At 33.6% G+C, this 20,000-nt stretch overlaps 1 protein-coding gene across 2 annotated transcripts in view; it reads left to right on the top strand.

Annotated features, from left to right (window-relative positions):
* LOC149136671 (caprin-2-like) overlaps positions 1-13,893 on the top strand; it is a 133,202-nt gene extending 119,309 nt beyond the window's left edge. For both annotated transcript variants that reach the window (XM_089349529.1, XM_089349528.1), the window contains 2 exons: positions 10,907-11,115; positions 13,347-13,893. In XM_089349529.1, coding sequence (XP_089205655.1) covers positions 10,907-11,115; positions 13,347-13,556 — 419 coding nt within the window. In that variant the 3' untranslated portion in view covers positions 13,557-13,893. The remainder of the gene's footprint in view (positions 1-10,906; positions 11,116-13,346) is intronic.
* Positions 13,894-20,000: the final 6,107 nt, after the last annotated feature.

Genomic DNA, 20,000 nt, shown 5'->3' on the forward strand with positions numbered 1-20,000 from the left:
ATGAACTTCTTTTGTTAGAGCTTGGGAAGGATAATACTATATCAGTTGAACAATTGGCAAGCAAGCTCAATTCAAGCTGTTTAACTGTTCACTCTCATCTTCAACGTCTTGGAAAGGTGACCGAACTCGGAAAATGGCTTCCCCATGTTTTGATAGAAGTCAACTGAAAATCACGAGTGGACAACACCTGCTCATCTCGTCACTCTCGTCAAAGTGTCTGACCATTTTTGGACAGATTAGTAACTAGGGATGAAAAATTGATTTTTTTATGAAAATGATAAGCGACGCAGACAATGGCTCAGTTGTGGAGAATAGGTTAAACCACAGCCCAAAACGGACCTCCATGCAGAAAAGGTCCTTTTTGTTTGGTGGGATTGCATAAGAGTCACCCATTTTGACATGCTACCAACCAATGCAACAATTACTGCTCATACCTATTGCCAAGAATTAGAGAGTTTGGATACTGCTTTGAAGAAAAAAGGCTTGCTTTGGCGAATCGTTAGGAAGTGGTATTTCATTATGATTATGCAAGGCCCAACATTGCAAAGATGACATCAGAAAAAAATCGAAGAATTTGGCTGGGAAAAACTTCCCTACCCGCCTTATTCCTTGGACCTAGCTTCTGATTACCGAAGCTTACAGAATCATTTAAATGGATGAGTACTCAAAAGCCCCAAAGAGGTCGAAACTGATCTCTTTTCCTTCTCATCAAAACAAAAAGAGTCTTCTACCAATGGAATTTAAGAACTAATAACTAGATGGAAGGAAACCATTGATAATGATGGAATATATATAAAGGATCAAATTTTAATAAAGTGTAAAATTAGACCGGTTTCACATTACCCAAAATTCGGACATATTACTTATAAGATGGTCAGATGATGTGATATATATACATATACATACATACATACATACATACATATATATATATATATATATATATATATATATATATATATATATATATATATATGTATGTATGTATGTATGTATGCATGTATTATATATATATATATAGAAAAAAGGGATAATTCACAAAAAAGCAACAGACGAAGACAGGTAGTGTAGAAAACAAACACATTTATTAGAATAACGCACGGGAATTGAAAAAGTCTTTAACGTTTCGAGCCTACGCTCTTCCACAGAAAAGAAAACAGAAAGAAATAAAGAGAGAAACAAGGAGAGAGAAAAAAATGTGTGTAGTGGTTAGTGATCTATCATGGCGAATGCCGGTCAGAAGGGTCACACAGGAGAGCTAAGAAGAAGGGGAGATGACAAAGTAGTAGTGATCTCAAAACGAAGGTGCGCGTGTATAAGAGAGTATGTATGTGCGTGTTGTGATGTGATGTGTTGTGTGGTATGGTGTAGTGTGGTGTAGTGTGATGGTGTTGGGAGGTGGGGGAGATGAGAGTGGGGAAAGCACGGGTGGGGTGTGGGTTATGCATATATATGATTTCCGGTTAGGTATTTTAACATCAGGTGAATTGATGATAATCGCAGCTTGTCCAGAAACTGACAAAACACACACCTCTTATATTTGTGTTCGATATTGTTTATATCTCTTGGGTTGCTTCTCATTCATATTTGAATTTTTCCGTGGTATGAAATGGTTCCCACACCCTTTTGTATGTAGTCATAAACAGCGATTTGGCTCGCGTCTGGCCTCGTTTCGAATACGAAGCATTAATGTTTATCGCTGCTCTAAGGGGAACATGCGCGAGTTGTTTCGCTTGTCTATGAATTCCAGGAGTGTTAGCACTAGGCGAATTGATGAGAATATATTCACTTACGCCTACAAGCGCAGCCTGTCCACAAACTGGCAAAACGCATACTTTGTGTGCGTGTGTGTGTGTGTGTGTGTGTGTGTGTGTGTGTGTGTGTGTGTGTGTTTATTTGTGTGTGTGTTTATTTTTGTGTGTGTGTGTGTGTGTGTGTGTGTGTGTGTGTGTGTGTGTGTGTGTGTGTTTATACAAGGAGAGAGAGAGTATAGCTGAATGGTTATGAAGATTGCTTCTCGACCACAAGTGGAATTTTGGGCAGGTGTCTTTTATTAAAGGCTTCAGTCGACCCATCACTTATGCTTCTAAATAGACGGAAACTTACTGGAAGCCCTCTCAAGGGATCGTCCTCTTAATTCAATAGCACACACGTGCTAGACTGTGTCGCGCTGATTTAGTTTAAGAATTACATTAAGAGTGCATTTGACAGTCGAATATTTTGTTGTTCTCAAGCTAACTTAAGCTTGATGGGTGACTTGACCGGCTGCGATCCGTTGTGTGGTAAGAAACTTGCTTCCCAAACACATGGTTCCAGGTTCAGTCCCATTGCGTGGCACCTTGGGCGAGTGTCTTTTACTATAGCCGCAAGCCGACCACGGCCTTGTGAATGGATTCAGTAGACGGAAACTGAATGTACGTGTGTGTATGGGGTGTATGTGTGTGTGTGGGGTGTATGTGTGTGTGTGGGGTGTATGTGTGTGTGTGGGGTGTATGTGTGTGTGTGGGGTGTATGTGTGTGTTGTGTGATGTGTTGTGTGATGTGTGTGTGCGTGTTTTGGATGTGGGTAGGGGGGTGTCTGCCTGTCTGTGTCTATTTGTCTTCCACCATCGCTTGACAACCAGTGCAGTTGTGGTTATGTCCACGTAACTGAGTAAAATCGAACCTGGGACCTTGAGATCGAGAAGCAATCTTCATTACCATTCTGCTATACTCTCTCTACATGTACACATATGTGATGGGCATCCGCACAGATTCCCTCTGCCAAATTCACTCGGGAGGCATTGGCCGTTCCGGGACTATAGTGGATAGCACATGCCCAAGATGCTTGCTCTGTGGGACTGAACCCGAAACCGCTTGGTTTAAAAATGAGCTCCTTAACCATATTGCCATACTTGCGCCTAAATGTATGTATGTATGCATGTGTATGTATGTGTATGTGTGTACGTATGTATGTATGCATGTGTATGTACTATGTAAGCATGAATGTATGTATGTGTATGCATGCATGTATGTATGTATGTGTGCATGTGTATGTGTGTATGTATGTACGTACGTCTGTATGTGTATGTGTGTATGTATGTATGCATGTGTATGTATATATGTACATATGTATGCATGTGTATGTGTGTGTGTATGTATGTATGTATGTATGTATGTACGTATGTATGTATTATGTATGCATGTGTATGTATGTATGTATGCATGTACGTATGTATGTATGTACGTATGTATGCATGTGTGCATGTGTATGTGTGTATGTATTATGTATGCATGTGTATGTATTTATGCATATGTTTGGATGTATGTGTATGTATGTATTCATATGTATGTACATATATGTACGTATGCATGTGTATGTATATATGTTCTCCTCTTTTTAATTTAGAATAAATTATGACCGGTTACCTATTTGGTAGCAAGATTGTGAAGGGAAGCATCTTGTTTTGTTCATCATCCTTTAAATCTTAAATTCTTGCAGATTTTTGTCGTCCCAGATATCGTGATCATTTGTAGTGTATGAATTAAGAATTTGCGTATGCATGCGTGTTTGTACGCATGTATGTATATATGTAAGTATGTACGTAGGTACGTATATATATGTGTATGTATGTATGTATGTATGTATGTATGTATGTATGTATGTATGTATGTATGTATGTATGCGAACCCATGGAAAACAAACCTCACCCAGCTATTCTGATTATATGTCTGTGCACACGTTTGAATGTGGTGTGTGCCAGAGGGTTTGCAAATCCAATGGGGGTCTTAAAAGAATGTTAGGATCCACAATGAGCAGAACCTACTTGCAGGTATTGGTAGAGCAAATCAGAGGTGCAATCTGTGTGGGTGTTTTTTCAAAACACTGTCTGGTTTAAAAAGCCACATCAGACGCCATGAAAGGGCTAAGGTGTAGGTGCAGGAGGTGGTCAAACTCTGTTTAAGGAGTAGACAACCACCATGTATGTATGTATGTATGTATGTATGTATTTATGTACCTAGGTACGTATGTGTATATGTACATATATATGTATTTACTTTCGAATGTACGTACGTACGTATGTATGTATGTACGTAGGTACGTATATATATGTGTATGTATGTATGTATGTATGTATGTATGTATGCATGTATGTATGTATGTATGTACGTATGTATGTATGTATGTATGTATGCATGTATGTATGTATGCATATGTATGCATGTATGTATGTATATATGTATGTATGTATGTATGTACATATATATGTATATATGTACATATATATATGTACTTCTGTATGTACGTCCGTACGTACGTATGCATGTCTGAATGTATGTATGTACGCATGTATGTATTATGTATATATGAATGCATGCTTGTATATGTATGTACGCATGTATGCATGCATGTATGTATGCATTACGTACATATGTACATAAATGTACATATATATGTATGTACATACGTAAGTACTATGCATGTATGTATGTATGTATGTATGTATGTACGTACATACGTATGTATGTACGTACATACGTATGTATGTACGTACATACGTATGTATGTATATATGTACGTATGTAGCAATTAAAGTAAATACTTAAAAGTTAATACCTCTATTCATTTTAATAAGGAAGAATTGTAATGAAAATATTAATCCAACGGCAATATAGTTTCACCTTATGTTCGTTAATATAGCTTGATTATATCCCAACAACGTAATACCATCTATAATTATTTCTTCGTAATTACCATCTGCTGAGGCGTTAAGATATGCATTGGTAATGTCATATATTTCTGTCTCAAGTAATTATTACATTTTTGTCTTCGGCATTCCCTATAGCAGATTCCAATTAAGAGAAGGAAGAGAGTTTAATTACTTGGTGCTTAGCACGTTATGGTAATATCGTTCTCTCCACAGGAACCGAGAAATATGATGATATCTAGAAATATTAATGGTTATAAATCTGCTTGCTACAACGATATATTTCCACTGGAATCCATCTTCCCCTCTATCTATCTCATTCTCACAGACTTTATGCGTATGCGTGCGCTCATGTATATAATATACTAGCAGAAATACCCGGCGTTGCCCGGGTTAAAGAGAATAATGAAATCTAAAAACGCCGCCTAGACTACGCATCATCTTTATATATAGAGATGTATATACACACACGCACCCAAACACACGTATATATATGTATATCAATATAAATATATGAAAGTCAATGAAGTTTCGTAAAAGAAGGTGATCATGTACATACTTTCTTGCTGTTGTGATTATAACACCTCGTTGTAAACAATGTTCCTTGTTTTCCCTTGTGGAGCATATACAAATAGGATTTTTTGGCTGCCCACTCTTGAGCAGCCAACATACAGTTGTCCATGTGAGAAGCAGGGCTCTTCCAAGAGAAGACCAGCTACAGACAGTGTTTGACCCTGAGATTTGTTTATGGACATGGCAAAAGTCACACGAAGGCGGAATTGTAGTCTTCTGAATGTAAAAGGAATGTCTGCTCCTGATGGAGTAAGAGGAATTCTTGGAATAAAGACGTCATCTCCTTTTGCACATCCAGAAAGAATGGTAGCCTCGATAACGTGTGACATCATTTTCTTCATCACGAGTCGTGTTCCATTGCAAAGTCTTGGTGGTTCCAGATTGCGGAGCAGCATAACAGGCGTTCCAACTTTAAGTGATATGTGGGGAGGTAGTCCTGGAGGCTCCAACGAATTGAGAAATTCAGGAGGATAGTTCACCACTTCATTTGTATCTGGAACTGTATCAACAGACTTGTAAGTTTGAAGATTGCCGGGAAGAGAATGCATCAGGTGTTGATTAATTTTTGTAACAGCTACATTTTTTGGAGCTAATATTGCTCTTTCACATAGCCAATTGTGATTTTGATAGTTTTGTTTAAAGTTGGGAAAGACTTTGTGTTTGAGGTCATCTACAGAATTAACAACAGAACAAAATGGCCGGAGGTCTGCAACGAAATAATTTTACTCAACACTTTGCAAGTGAATCAGTGGAGGCAAAGATGCGTCTCATTTACTTGACAATTTATGCACCACATTGCAGAAATCACAATGTAAGTATATCTGAAAGGGTAGTCTTACACTGTTGTACCGTTGAATTACAAATAATGCTCATCTGTTATGTTCGGGTTAAAATTTCATCAACATCAAAAATATATGAATTTTCATGGGAGTTATGGCCGTTATGCAAAGAATATAATTTCCAAATTTCATAAAGATCCATTCAGTACTTTTGACGTAGTTTTGGATAAGAAAACAAATGACTAATGTGTGTGTTTGTGTGCATGTGTATGTGTGTGTGATGGGTGTATATATGTATAGATATCTGTATGCATGTATATATGTATATATGTGTACATATTACATGTACATCTATATATATATATATATATATATATATATATATATATATATATATATATATATATATATATATATATATATACACATATGTATACATATACATGTATGCATATAGATCTATGTATATATATATATATATATATATATATATATACACATATACGTGTACATATACATCTATATGTATACATATACATCTCTCTCTCTCTCTCTCTTTCTCTCTCTCTATATCTATACATATACGTGTACATATACATCTCTGTCTCTCTCTTTCTGTCTCTCTCTCTCTCTCTTTCTCTCTCTGTGAAAGTATCTGTCATTACAGTATGGAAATGTGATTGTTTCAGTTAGTGGAATAGTTTCATTTTTAAAGTGAAAGTATTTGACATGAGTGTTTTTGTTTCACTTTTGACACGTAATACTTAAATAGTGGAAGAGATATTATGTTGCCGTGTGCTCGAACTCTGCAAGAAGTTTAAAAATTCTTTTGACTAAAACACAACTGGAACCCTAAGTAAGGCATGTGTAAAATTTGAATGAAATTGGTTGCGTAGTTCTCGAGTTTTAGGGATTCACACAGACAGACAGACAGACAGACACACATTCTCATTTTTATATATATAGATAAGTGTATGTATGTATAGTCTTTTACTTGTTTCAGTCATTTGACTGCGGCCATGCTCGAGCACCGCCTTTAGTCGAGTAAATCGACCCCAGGACTTATTCTTTGTAAGCTAAATACTTATTCTATCGGTCTCTTTTGCCGAACCGCTAAGTTACGGGGACGTAAACACACCAGCATCGGTTGTCAAGCGATGTTGGGGGGACAAACACAGACACACAAACACACACATATATATATACATATACATATATACGACGGGCTTTTTTCAGTTTCTGTCTACCAAATCCACTCACAAGGCTTTGGTCGGCTCGAGGCTATAGTAGAAGACACTTGCCCAAGGTGCCACGCAGTGGGACTGAACCCGGAACCATGTGGTTGGTAAGCAAGCTACTTACCACACAGCCAGTATGTATGTGTGTATGTATGTATGTATGTATGTATGTATACAGGCGTAGGCGTGGCTGTGTGGTGAGAAGCTTGCTTCCCAACCACACAGTTCCGGGTTCAGTACCACCGCGTGGCACCTTGGGTAAGTGTCTTCTACTATAGCCTCGGGCCGACCAAAGCCTTGTGAGTGGATTTGTGGACGGAAACGGAAAAAAAGCCCGTCGTGTGTGTGTATATAAATATATATATACACATGTATATATGTGTTTGTGTGTGTGTGTGTGTGTGCGTGTTTGTGTGTGTGTGTGTGTGTGTGTGTGTGTGTGTGTGTGTGTGTGTGTCTATGTGTCTGGTGCAGATCTGTTTACGTCGCCGTAACTTAGCCGTTCGGTAAAAACACCGATAGAATAAGTTCTAAGCGCTTACAAGAAATAAGTCCTTGGGGGCGATTTCTTCGACTAAAGAACACCGTAAGGCGGTGCTCCAGTATGGCTGCAGTCATGGCTGAAACAAGTGAAAGAAAATATGAATATACCAAACACATCCATATATGTATGTGTGTGTGTGTGTGTGTGTGTGTGTGTGTGTGTGTGTGTTCTTTTATTCTTTTATTCTTTTACTTATTTCTCTCAGTTGACTGCAGCCATGCTGGAGCACCACTTTTAATCGAACAAATCGACCCCAGGACTTATTCTTTGTAAGCCTAGTTCTTATTCTATCATTATTTTTTACCGAAGCGCTAGGTTACGGGAACGTAAATACACCGATAGCGGTTGTCAAGCGATGGTGTGGAGACAAACACAAACATACACATACATACATACATGGATACGCAAACACACACACACACATTTTTAATGATACATTACAATTGTTTCTGTACCAACTCTGCTTGCAACGCCAGTTTACGCAGAATACGTAGTGAAAATTTACGTAATATTTGAGGTATTTAACATTAGAGTAGCACTTCCTCAGGCTTACATCAAAGGTGCGCTGTCACATTGTGCATCTTCCAGATAGTTTTGTTCTTTCGGCTTATAACGGTAGGAAACAAAATGTAAATAAAAATACGGTTAGGGTTGAATAATTAGTATGGAGATCATGTGGGAAAGATAAAGATGAGATGCAAGCCTGATGAAGTGGCACTTTAATATCTAATAGCGCAAATATTACGTAAATTTTCACTTTGAATTTTGCGTATATATATATATATATATATATATATATATATATATATATATATATATATTGCATTACTTCCACATGTCTTGTTCTAATATTGTCTCAGAGCCGTACAATCTTTACTTTGTATATTTATATTCGCACCAAAGACTTGCGATGTGCTTGTTTTCGTCACCGTCTCCTACATTCGCTCATCATTGCCAACAGCTTTTTATTTTTGCTGTTGATGTCACCAAAATGAACAATATTATTGCTGAAGGCAGGAATTCTGATGAGTTTTGGACGACAACTGAGGAAGAAAGAACATGTCCGTGCCATGCGAGTAATTTTGTTTGTTGCTTTGCTTTGTCATCCATCTGTTCCATTTTAAAAATTTTGCGCGCGTGTGTGTATGTGTGTGTGAGTGTATTCGGTCGCGTGTGTGTCGGCGTGTGTGTGTGTGTGTATGTATGTATGCATGTATGTATGTATGTATGTATGCATGTGTGTGTTTTTAAGCGAATAAATATATATATATATACACATACACGCGCCCACACACGCACACATGCACACCACCCTGATAAACGTAATACACACATACACATGGACACACACGGACACACACACAACGCCCTGACAGAAATACATACGCAAACACGCATACATACGCATACACGACAAACGTAACACACACATACATGCTCACACACGTATACACACAGCAGCCTGAAAAATATAACATGCAAATACTCAAGCATGCACACACGCGCGCATACTTATCTACACACACACACACACACACACACACACCGCCCTGACAACCCCAACACACACATACACACACATGCACATACGCGTGCACACACACATGCGTACACATACGTAGACACACACGCACATACACAAATAGAACACCAACACACACACACACACACACACACACACATACACAAACCCGCTATTCGCATTTCCCAGAAAAAATACACACACTTACACGCAAATAGACGCCATTTTTAACTTGTGAATCATACATATAAAACCGAAAACACCAGCCAAAACTACTGAACCGTAACAGAACCAGCTCACCAAACAAGTCTTTCTTGGCTCCACAACAACTATTTGAAATCAGGGCAATCGAGAACTACCTTTTGATCATGTGACTGCCATCAACCATCAACACTGTTTTAAAAGAGAAAGCAATTCTAAGCCACCATTTTTTAAAAACAGAACCATCTTTTGATCACGTGACTGCCATCAGCCAATCACATTGCCTTTTTTAAAGGAAGGCAATTTTGAGCCACCATTTCTGTATAAAATAGTAATAACTATCAAATTCCATCCAGATACGAGACGCTACAGCAAGATACGAGAACTATAAATTGCCTGTTATTTCTTAACTCACAATTTTCTCAATTTAAGATGCCGCAAGCAATTATGGTTTCTGATCACAGTGAGACTAAAACTTTAGTACCCACTGATCGACAAACCAAACACGTTTTTATCTTCTTGTCAAAGATTTTTATTACTTGATTTGGATATATTTATGTAAACTAATTTTTATCTTCTTATCATTGTAAAAATTTTTATTACCTGAATGTTTTATGTAAACTAGTTTTTGATTCATCACAGAGGATACGTAAAGCCTCAAACATTTTTTTTGGCATTGTCAAAAACTCTATCATTTTGATTTGAATGCATTTATGTAAACTAACTTTTCACACCACAGAGGATACATAAGGCCTCACACTTTACTTCGGAAAATCTTTTTAAATAAGTAAAACCGGTTAAGTTAAATACTTTTAAAAGACTCCTGCATTTTCAGATTCTTTTCTTGATATGTATATATATATATATATATATATATATATATATATTCTTTTACTTGTTTCAGTCATTTGACTGTGGCCATGCTGGAGCGCCGTCTTTAGTCGAGCAAATCGACCCCAGGACTTATTCTTTATAAGCCTAGTACCTATTCTACCGGGGCCTTTTGCCGAACCGTTAAGTCCCCCCAACATCGCTTGACAACCGATACTGGCGTGTTTACGTCCCCGTAACTTAGCGGTTCGACAAAAGAGGCTGATAGAATAAGTACTAGGCTTACAAATAATAAGTCATGGGGTTGATTTGTTCGACTAAAATCAGTGCTCCAGCATGGCCGCATTTAAATGACTAAAACAAATGGAAGAATATATATATTTGTATGTCTGTCTGTCTGTCTGTCTGTCTGTATGTATGTATGTATGTATGTATATATTTTATGTGTATATATATATATATATATATATATATATATATATATATATATATATATATACATATATATATATTAAAGGTTTTCTTTGCAGGTACACCATCTAAGGCCCGCATCAAAGTTGCCTTCTCGGTGGGCCTCATGAAAGATCTTGGTCCAATAATCAAAGACCAGGAGATAATTTGGGACAGAGTTTTTTCCAATATTGGAGAGTCATATAGCATTAAAAACGGTCGGTTCGTTGCTCCCCATAACGGAACATATAAGTTCGATGCAGCTGTTGCTGCTCGGGGCGGCCAAAAGGTAATTCAATTATTTTTATCTCACAGTCTTTCTGCTCGCCTATCTATCTATCTATCTATCTATCTATCTATCTATCTATCTATCTATCTATCTATCTATCTGTCTGTCTGTCTATCTATCTATTTATCTGCCGGTCTGCCTGCCTGTCTGTCAATCTGTCTGTCTATCTATGCATCTTTCTCTCTATCTATCTGTTTAACTGTTTGTCTGTCTATCTATTCTTCTATCTATCTATCCTTATTTGCCTATCTATCTATCTATCTATCTATCTATCTATCTATCTATCTATCTATCTATCTCTCTCTCTCTCTCTCTCTCTCTCTCTCTCTCTATATATATATATATATATATATATATATATATATATATACCTACTTACCTATCTATCTATCTGTCTATCTATCTAAAAGCACCCAAGATGCTAAGCGTGGGTGTTAAACCGGATGATGGACATCTGTTCTCTCTCCTTCACACACACATACACACACACAATGTCTCCACAATGTCTCCACAATGTCTCCACAATCTTTCTCTCTCTCTCTCTCTCTCTCTCTCTCTCTCTCTCTCACTCATTACCTTCTTTCTCTTTCTCTCTCTCTCCTCTCTCTCTTTCTGTGTGCCTCACTGTCTTTCTGCCCCTCTCTTTACCTTTCTCTATGTGTTGCCATTATTTTTTTAACTTTGCACTTATGAATAATAATAATAATAATAATAATAATAATAATAATAATAATAATAATAATAATAATAATAATAATAATAATAATAATAATAATAATTCAGACAAATACATAACAAAAACACCAGGACTTATAAATATATATAACATACAGAAAATTTCACTAGTGGGCACTGCACACATCCTACGCAAAACACTTTCAATATAGTAACCATAAGAGCATCACAGCAAACCACATCACATACCCCAGGCACACAGAGCTGCGCTTGGTAGTGAAGTGAAAGCGCGTTATAAAACTAAAACTACTAAATAATAATAATAATAATAATAATAATAATAATAATAATAATAATAATGATAATAGTAATAATAATAATAGTAAAAAATAATCAAAATTATTTTTAAATGTACATGATAGCACAAACACCTTTTAAGATCGTAAGCTCACACTATCATCTTATCAGATTACTTTTAAAGCATACTTTGAAAACAAGCTTTTAATTTTCTTATGTTATGACAGACATACTCTAGAACAATACTCTGTGCAAAACCAAATATATGACACCCAAGGCATAACACCAACTTGAACTTCTAACTTTTTGTCTCTTGAGGTCTCTGGGTGAGACTTGAAGTCAACTTGTACAAATAGAAAGCAAAAGCCAAAAATAATAATAATAATAATAATAATAATAATAATAATAATAATAATAATAATAATAATAATAATAATAAACATACAGAAAATTGCACTACTGGGTACTGCACACATTCTACGCAAAACACTTTCAATACAGTAAACTTAAGAGCACCACAGCAAACCACAGCACATACCCAAGGCGCACAGAGCTGTCGCTCGGTAGTGAAGTGAAAGCACGTTATAAAAATAAAACTACTGAACAATAATAATAATGTGGAACAAATAGGCGCTGCAATAAGGGTGGAGCACTTGCACCCTACAGAGTTGAACAGATGGATAGAGGAAATAGGCATAAAACCCAGTTTAGTACAGCTCCAGAAAACAGTCTTATTAGGGACAGCTAGGATACTAAGGAAGGTATTGGCTTCTAAAATTACTTGTAGCCCCGATGTTAAGAATTTTTTTTTCCAACAGTCTAATCTGTTGTGTGTATAGTAATCTTTCGACTATCGCAAGTGTTACGTTCCAAAACCGCCCGCGATATGTGAAAATCCGCGAAGTAGAAACAGTACTGTACTGTATATATATTTTATTATTATTTTTATAATTTGTATATATTTTTTTATTATTATAAGTGCAAAACAACACCACAGAGAAATCGACGTAAGCTTAAATAATAAACTGCTATATGTGAACCTCGATATGGCAAGGGATTACTGTATAATAATAATAATAATAATAATAATAATAATAATAATAATAATAATAATAATAATAATAATAATAACAATAATAATAATAACAACAGCAACAGTGACAAATAAACTGATTCCTAATTATTATACCTACTAATGAATAAGTTGTTTGTCATTCATAATTTTCGTTTTATTTCTTTCTTTTATTCTTTCTTCATAGGCTGCTGTGATGCTGATGCACAATGACAAGATGATAGTAACTATTTGGGCGGAAAGTATCCCTACTTGGTCATCAGCCTCAGGTGGTGCCATATTGCACTTGAAACGCGGCGACGAGGTGTGGTGCGAAGCATTGCAACGCGCTTCGTTTTTATCTGGATACCTGTACACTACATTCTCCGGCCACATTCTCTTTGCTGACGAAGAATAACCAACCAATGAGACGCGAGAAAGAAAAAAACACACATATACACACACATATACACACACGCACGCACGCACATCCAGGCGCACACACATACACATTCACACATACAGATATCCACTCAAACGCACACACACGCCACACAGGCAGATACGCACTCGCATATGTAACGTATACGTACGTATATTGATACCTTGTGCTGAATTCCTTGAAAGATCAACATGACAAACAGAAAGAAAAAAAAGAAAAGAGAACAAAATCAACAACAAAAACCTAAAATGTTATTGAAAAAAACATATAAACAAAACCAAAGCATTTACATCAACAAAAACTTAAAACAAAATAGCCAAATGGAGAAAACAGCGAATACACACGTATATATACATACATACATTCATATATATATATATATATATATATTTATATATATGTAGGCGTGTGTATATATATGAATATATATATATATACGTATATATACGTATATATATATATATATATATATACGTATATATACGTATATATATATATATATATATATATATATATTTATATATATGTAGGCGTGTGTATATATATGAATATATATATATACGTATATATATATATATATATATATATATATATATATATATATATATATATATATCCATATATATATATATATATCCATATATATATATATATATATATATATATATATATATATCCATATATATATATATATATATATATATATATATATATATATATTATATCATATATATATTATATTTATGTATATGTATATATTCATATATATATATTATATATCATATATATATATATATATATATATATATATATATATATATATATATATATATATATATATATATATATATGATATATCATATATCATATATATATATATATATATATATATATATATATTACGTGTACACACACACACATAGGAGAAAGACTCAAAATATGTTTTGCTGATCCGACATCCATTCCTCAATGCTGCATAATTAGCATTTTCAGTCTTTCCTATCTTAATTGCTTTCCATCTTGGAGTAATATGCAATAAGAATGCATGTGCCATATATGGATAGATAAAACGTCACGTGGCATTTGAGAACGACATATTTCTCTTATCATTGAAACATTCTTAGTACAAGAATAAAACTGCAAATAAGGAGTAAAAAAAAAAATGCGCAAAAGCAATGACAAGAAAAATGATAACATTAACAGAATTATCGTCGTCTACTGTTGCTATTTACACGACTAGCAACTGCTTTGGTTATTGCAATCATTCATAAAAACCATTTTCACCTACACATCATGACGAACGGCCTCGGCGACTACAACAATGTTCACGACTACGACGACGACGACGATGAAGATGATGATGGTAGTGGTGATGGCGGTAGTGGTGGTGGTGGTGGTGAGGTTGTCAACAACGACAAAGACGACGAAGGTGAGCATGCTGATGATGATGGTGCATTACCATCGTCGTGAGGATGCTGATGATGATAATGATGATGATGATGATGATGATGATGATGGTAATCGTGTTGATGATGGTAATGATGATGATGATGATGATGATGGTAATGGCATAATCTCTAGATAACTTCATAGTGTTTAATCTGTTAACAAGAAAAAACAAACAAACCTATAAAAACGAAACACTGTATGTACAATGACGTGAAAACAGAAGAAAAAAACACAAAACAAAAGGGCAAAACGAAGTAAACAGTAATTAGAAAACAAAAAACGGTAATTAATTTAATGACAAAATACTTGGAGGATATTATATACAAATTTACAGCAGTAATGAGGTTATACTTAATTTTACACCTAACTACGTTCTGCTCTTTCGGTTATGAAAATTCAATATATGTAGAATTATAGCTCTCATACACTCGAAGAGTAAGAAACGACAAATACTTAAACTAACGCAAAATATGGAAAAACGATTAACAGAAATATTGTAAAATAGACAGATAGTTTGTCTATTACTTCCATGTAGTATGAAGCCATGAATAAGTTATATATTCGTATATATATATATATATATATATATATATATATATGTGTGTGTGTGTGTGTGTGTGTGTGTGTGTGTGTGTGTGTGTGTGTGTGTGTGTGTGTGTGTGTGTGTGTGTGTGTGTGTGTGTGTGTGCGTATTTGTAAGCAGTAACTCCCATAATCGTTTCCTATAGCCTGGTCGAAACATCGATGAATAATTCCATTTGTTTGGTTTTCTGCCAATACAACTATGATTAGAATAATAAAAAACAAAATTGCTTGGCAGACACTTATTGAGATGCATAATATTGGAACCGATGCTCACTAGTGAACCTGCATAAACATACATAGATTTGATTCTGAGTCCATATATATATATATAATGTATGTGCATATGTATACATACATACATACATATATATATATATATATATATATATATATATATATATAAACATACATACGTACATATATCTATATATATATTTATATATGGGTGTATGTGCACATACGCAGTAAGGAAGACGAAAAGAATGGATAATTTGTGTTACTACTCACGTTTTAGTTGCAAAGTTTATTATTAACACGTTGCATGTAATGACGCGCAAGATCATATAACATTATGCAATAACGTGTTTTTCGTAAAATGCCACGTCTTCAGGTAATATACTTCATTAGAAATTCATTAGGCGATATGCCAACGATGGGAGAATGGTAGTATATGAAATTTCAAGTGTAAGAGAATTAAATATACAAATTGATCCATTTGGAGAGGGGGGGGTTTATTCATATAGAGTCATGAACTAATCAAAATTATTAACTTCACAGGATAAACAGATTCATTAGATTCAGAACACACACACACACACACACACATACGTATATATATACATATATATATGTTTTTATATGTTATATGTTTGCATATTTATAATGGCTTAGGCTTATATACACCCTCTGTTTAGATGTGTGTCGGCTTTGATGAGGAGTAGTACTGAACTTGAAATTTGTCTCATTCTAATTAATACTTTAATGTATATATATATATATATATATATATATATATATATATATATATATATATATATATATATATATATATATATATATATATATATATATATATATATATAAATATATATAAAGTGAAGTATATTGCCACTTAAATGTAGCTGACCCCTAGGGGTGGATGTTACTGTTGTTTTTAGCCCCAGGAGGACATCTCCTCCAGCTGGCTTATCGACACACTTCTGTCAGGAAACAGGACACAGAAGTGTGTCGATAAGCCAGCTGGAGGAGATGTCCTCCTGGAGCTAAAAGCAACAGTAACATCCACCCCTAGGGGTCAGCCACATTTAAGTGGCAATATACTTCACTTTATCGTGCAGTTACTGTTAATACCTCATTTAGGGAATTAACATTGCTTAAATATATATATATATATATACACATTGTGTTTTTGTATCTATATATTATTTTGGAGTTGAACTTTCACAAGTTCTTCTGCTAGTTAGGTTTCCCATACTCAACCAGCAGGATAATCAGAAGCGCAAAACTTGTAGTTGCAACCAATAAAGTTTTACTTTTAAAATAACAACAAAAATAGCATAAGCTTTATTTCTTGTATTGAGCATGTTTTCATCTAGTTAGCAAATGTCAGCATTTTCGTAGTTAAATATCTATGTATACACATTTGTATGTATATATATATATATATATCAGAGAAAATGCCTTAAATAATGGTCATTACGTATTTTCCTTTATTGTATAAATTTGGCTTACAGCTGTTTCCAGTAGTCACTATATGTTCGTTATTCATAGGTTTACTCAATCGGGCCATTGATCGGTTGAGAAAAATTAGAAGACATAGAAAATAAAGCTGCTTTCGTCTGAGTCATTTCTGATTATCTGTGTATGCGAGATCGCCGGTTCGATTCTCAGACCAGGCATTGCGTTGTGTTCTTGAGCAAAGCACTTCATTTCACGTTGCTCTGCGAACATTTCGTCAGCTGACATGTGGCACACGGTGCACCTGTACAGGTAATGTTGATTTGATGAAGGGAGTGAGTTTATGTGTACACAAACACTTGATCACTATAAACACATCATCTGTGTGGTTGTTCGGCAAAAATTGCAGAAACCTCATACGTCGTCTAACGATGGGAGAGTCCATGATGTATATATATGTATACATATGTATATATACATGCATACATACATACATCCATACATACATACATACATACATACATACACACATACATACAACCGATCTTATTTAGCTGCATACACTTACAATCTTCTGGCATTACATCATACAATATATATATATATATATATATATATATAGATAATGATATACTTCATTGGAAAATTGATAGTAGTCTTACAAGTATATTCTAACGACGGGAGAGTCCATGATATATACATATACATACATACATACATACATACATACAACCGATCTTATATCTTATTTAACTGCATACACTAACAATCTTCAGGCATCATACAATATATATATATATATATATATATATATATATATATATATATATATATATATATATATGATATACTTCATAGGAAAATTGTTATTAGTCTCACAAATATATTCAAACATCATACATCTATCTATAAATATTTTTAGACAATTGAGAAACAGACACACACCGAAACACGAATTATATTAGCTATGAGACTTTTTGGTGAAGTCAGTTCAAACATATTCCTCTACAGAAAAGAAGCCATTTATGTTATAAACAAATTCCTGAATCTAACATAATATATAGTCTTCAAAAGTTGTGTATTCTTTAATATAGATGTATATGTTCATAGAATATACATATTTATTATTATGTAGAGCGAAACATTTACATTTTACACATTCTGTCAGTATATTTAGTATACACATTTTGTTTCTTTCGGAAATAGTGGACTCATAACAATAACAAAAAAATAAATAAATAATACTAAAAGAAAAAAACTTATAGAACACCTCGCAATATCTTCACCTGCTGATCGCGATCATGATATATCAATGAAAACTGGCCGACTTAAAATAAATCAATATAATGATGTGTGTGTATATGTGTGCATGCATGTATGTATGTATGTATGAATATACATACATGCATATATATATATATATATATATATATATATATATATATATATATATATATATATATATATATATATATACATGTACATGTATATATAAATATGCATATATTCATATATATATATATATACGTTCATAAATTATATATATATATATATATATATATATATATATATATATATATATATGATATATATCCATATGTATGTATACGTACATATATAGACGTGTAAGACACAAATGCATATTGTATGCTTAAACATATGTGCAAATAAGCAATATATACCTACATATATATACATACATATATATACATACAAATACCTAGATATATATACATACATATATATATATACATACATATATATATACATATATATATATATACATATATATATGTATACATATATATATATATATACATGCATACATACATACATGCATACATAATATATAATATATATCTGATATATATATATGTATATATATTGATATATATTTAATGATAATATATATATACATATATATATATATATATATATATATATATATATATATATATATATATATATATCAGATATATATATATATATATATATATATATATATATATATATATATATATATATATATATACATATATATACATACATACATATATATCAGATATATTAAGAAAATATACCAGATATATTACATCACAAAGAGATATTCTTCGAAATATCCACAACACATACACAATCTTTACAACCTCAATATTAGACCTTTTATAGAGAGCAATAAAATGTATTCATTTACGTACGTTTATAAGTGTTTCTGTGTCTTTTTACGAATGTATTAGACAAAAACGTATCATATAATTATATAATTTATACATAATATATAATTTTAGACAAGAATAAATAAATAAATATATATATATATATAGTTTCTTTTTTGTGTGTTTCTTTTCATTTTTTTTTTTTTTCGGTACGATAATGACAGAGCATACATGAGGATGTTGTGTTTGTCAATAAAAGTATAAATTGGTAACAAGAAAAACAGAAAAAAAAGAAGAAATTTAACAATGAATTTACATCGTTATATTAACGCTGACTCGGTGCCGTCATATTGCGCCAAAATCGATGCGGTGTCAGGAATGATGGTAAAATATATATCCCTTATGTTTCAAATAGCCTGAATGCGAGGTTACGCAAATAACAACAATGATAATAATGATACTATTTATAACAATAAGATGATGAAAAAGAAGAAAAAAAAAAGAAGAAAAGAAAAAAAACAACATAAATAACAACAACAACAGCAACAAACAC

The sequence above is a fragment of the Octopus bimaculoides genome, chromosome 3 (assembly GCF_046866305.1).
Source record: "Octopus bimaculoides isolate indiv1 chromosome 3, ASM4686630v1, whole genome shotgun sequence".
Taxonomy (NCBI): domain Eukaryota; kingdom Metazoa; phylum Mollusca; class Cephalopoda; order Octopoda; family Octopodidae; genus Octopus; species Octopus bimaculoides.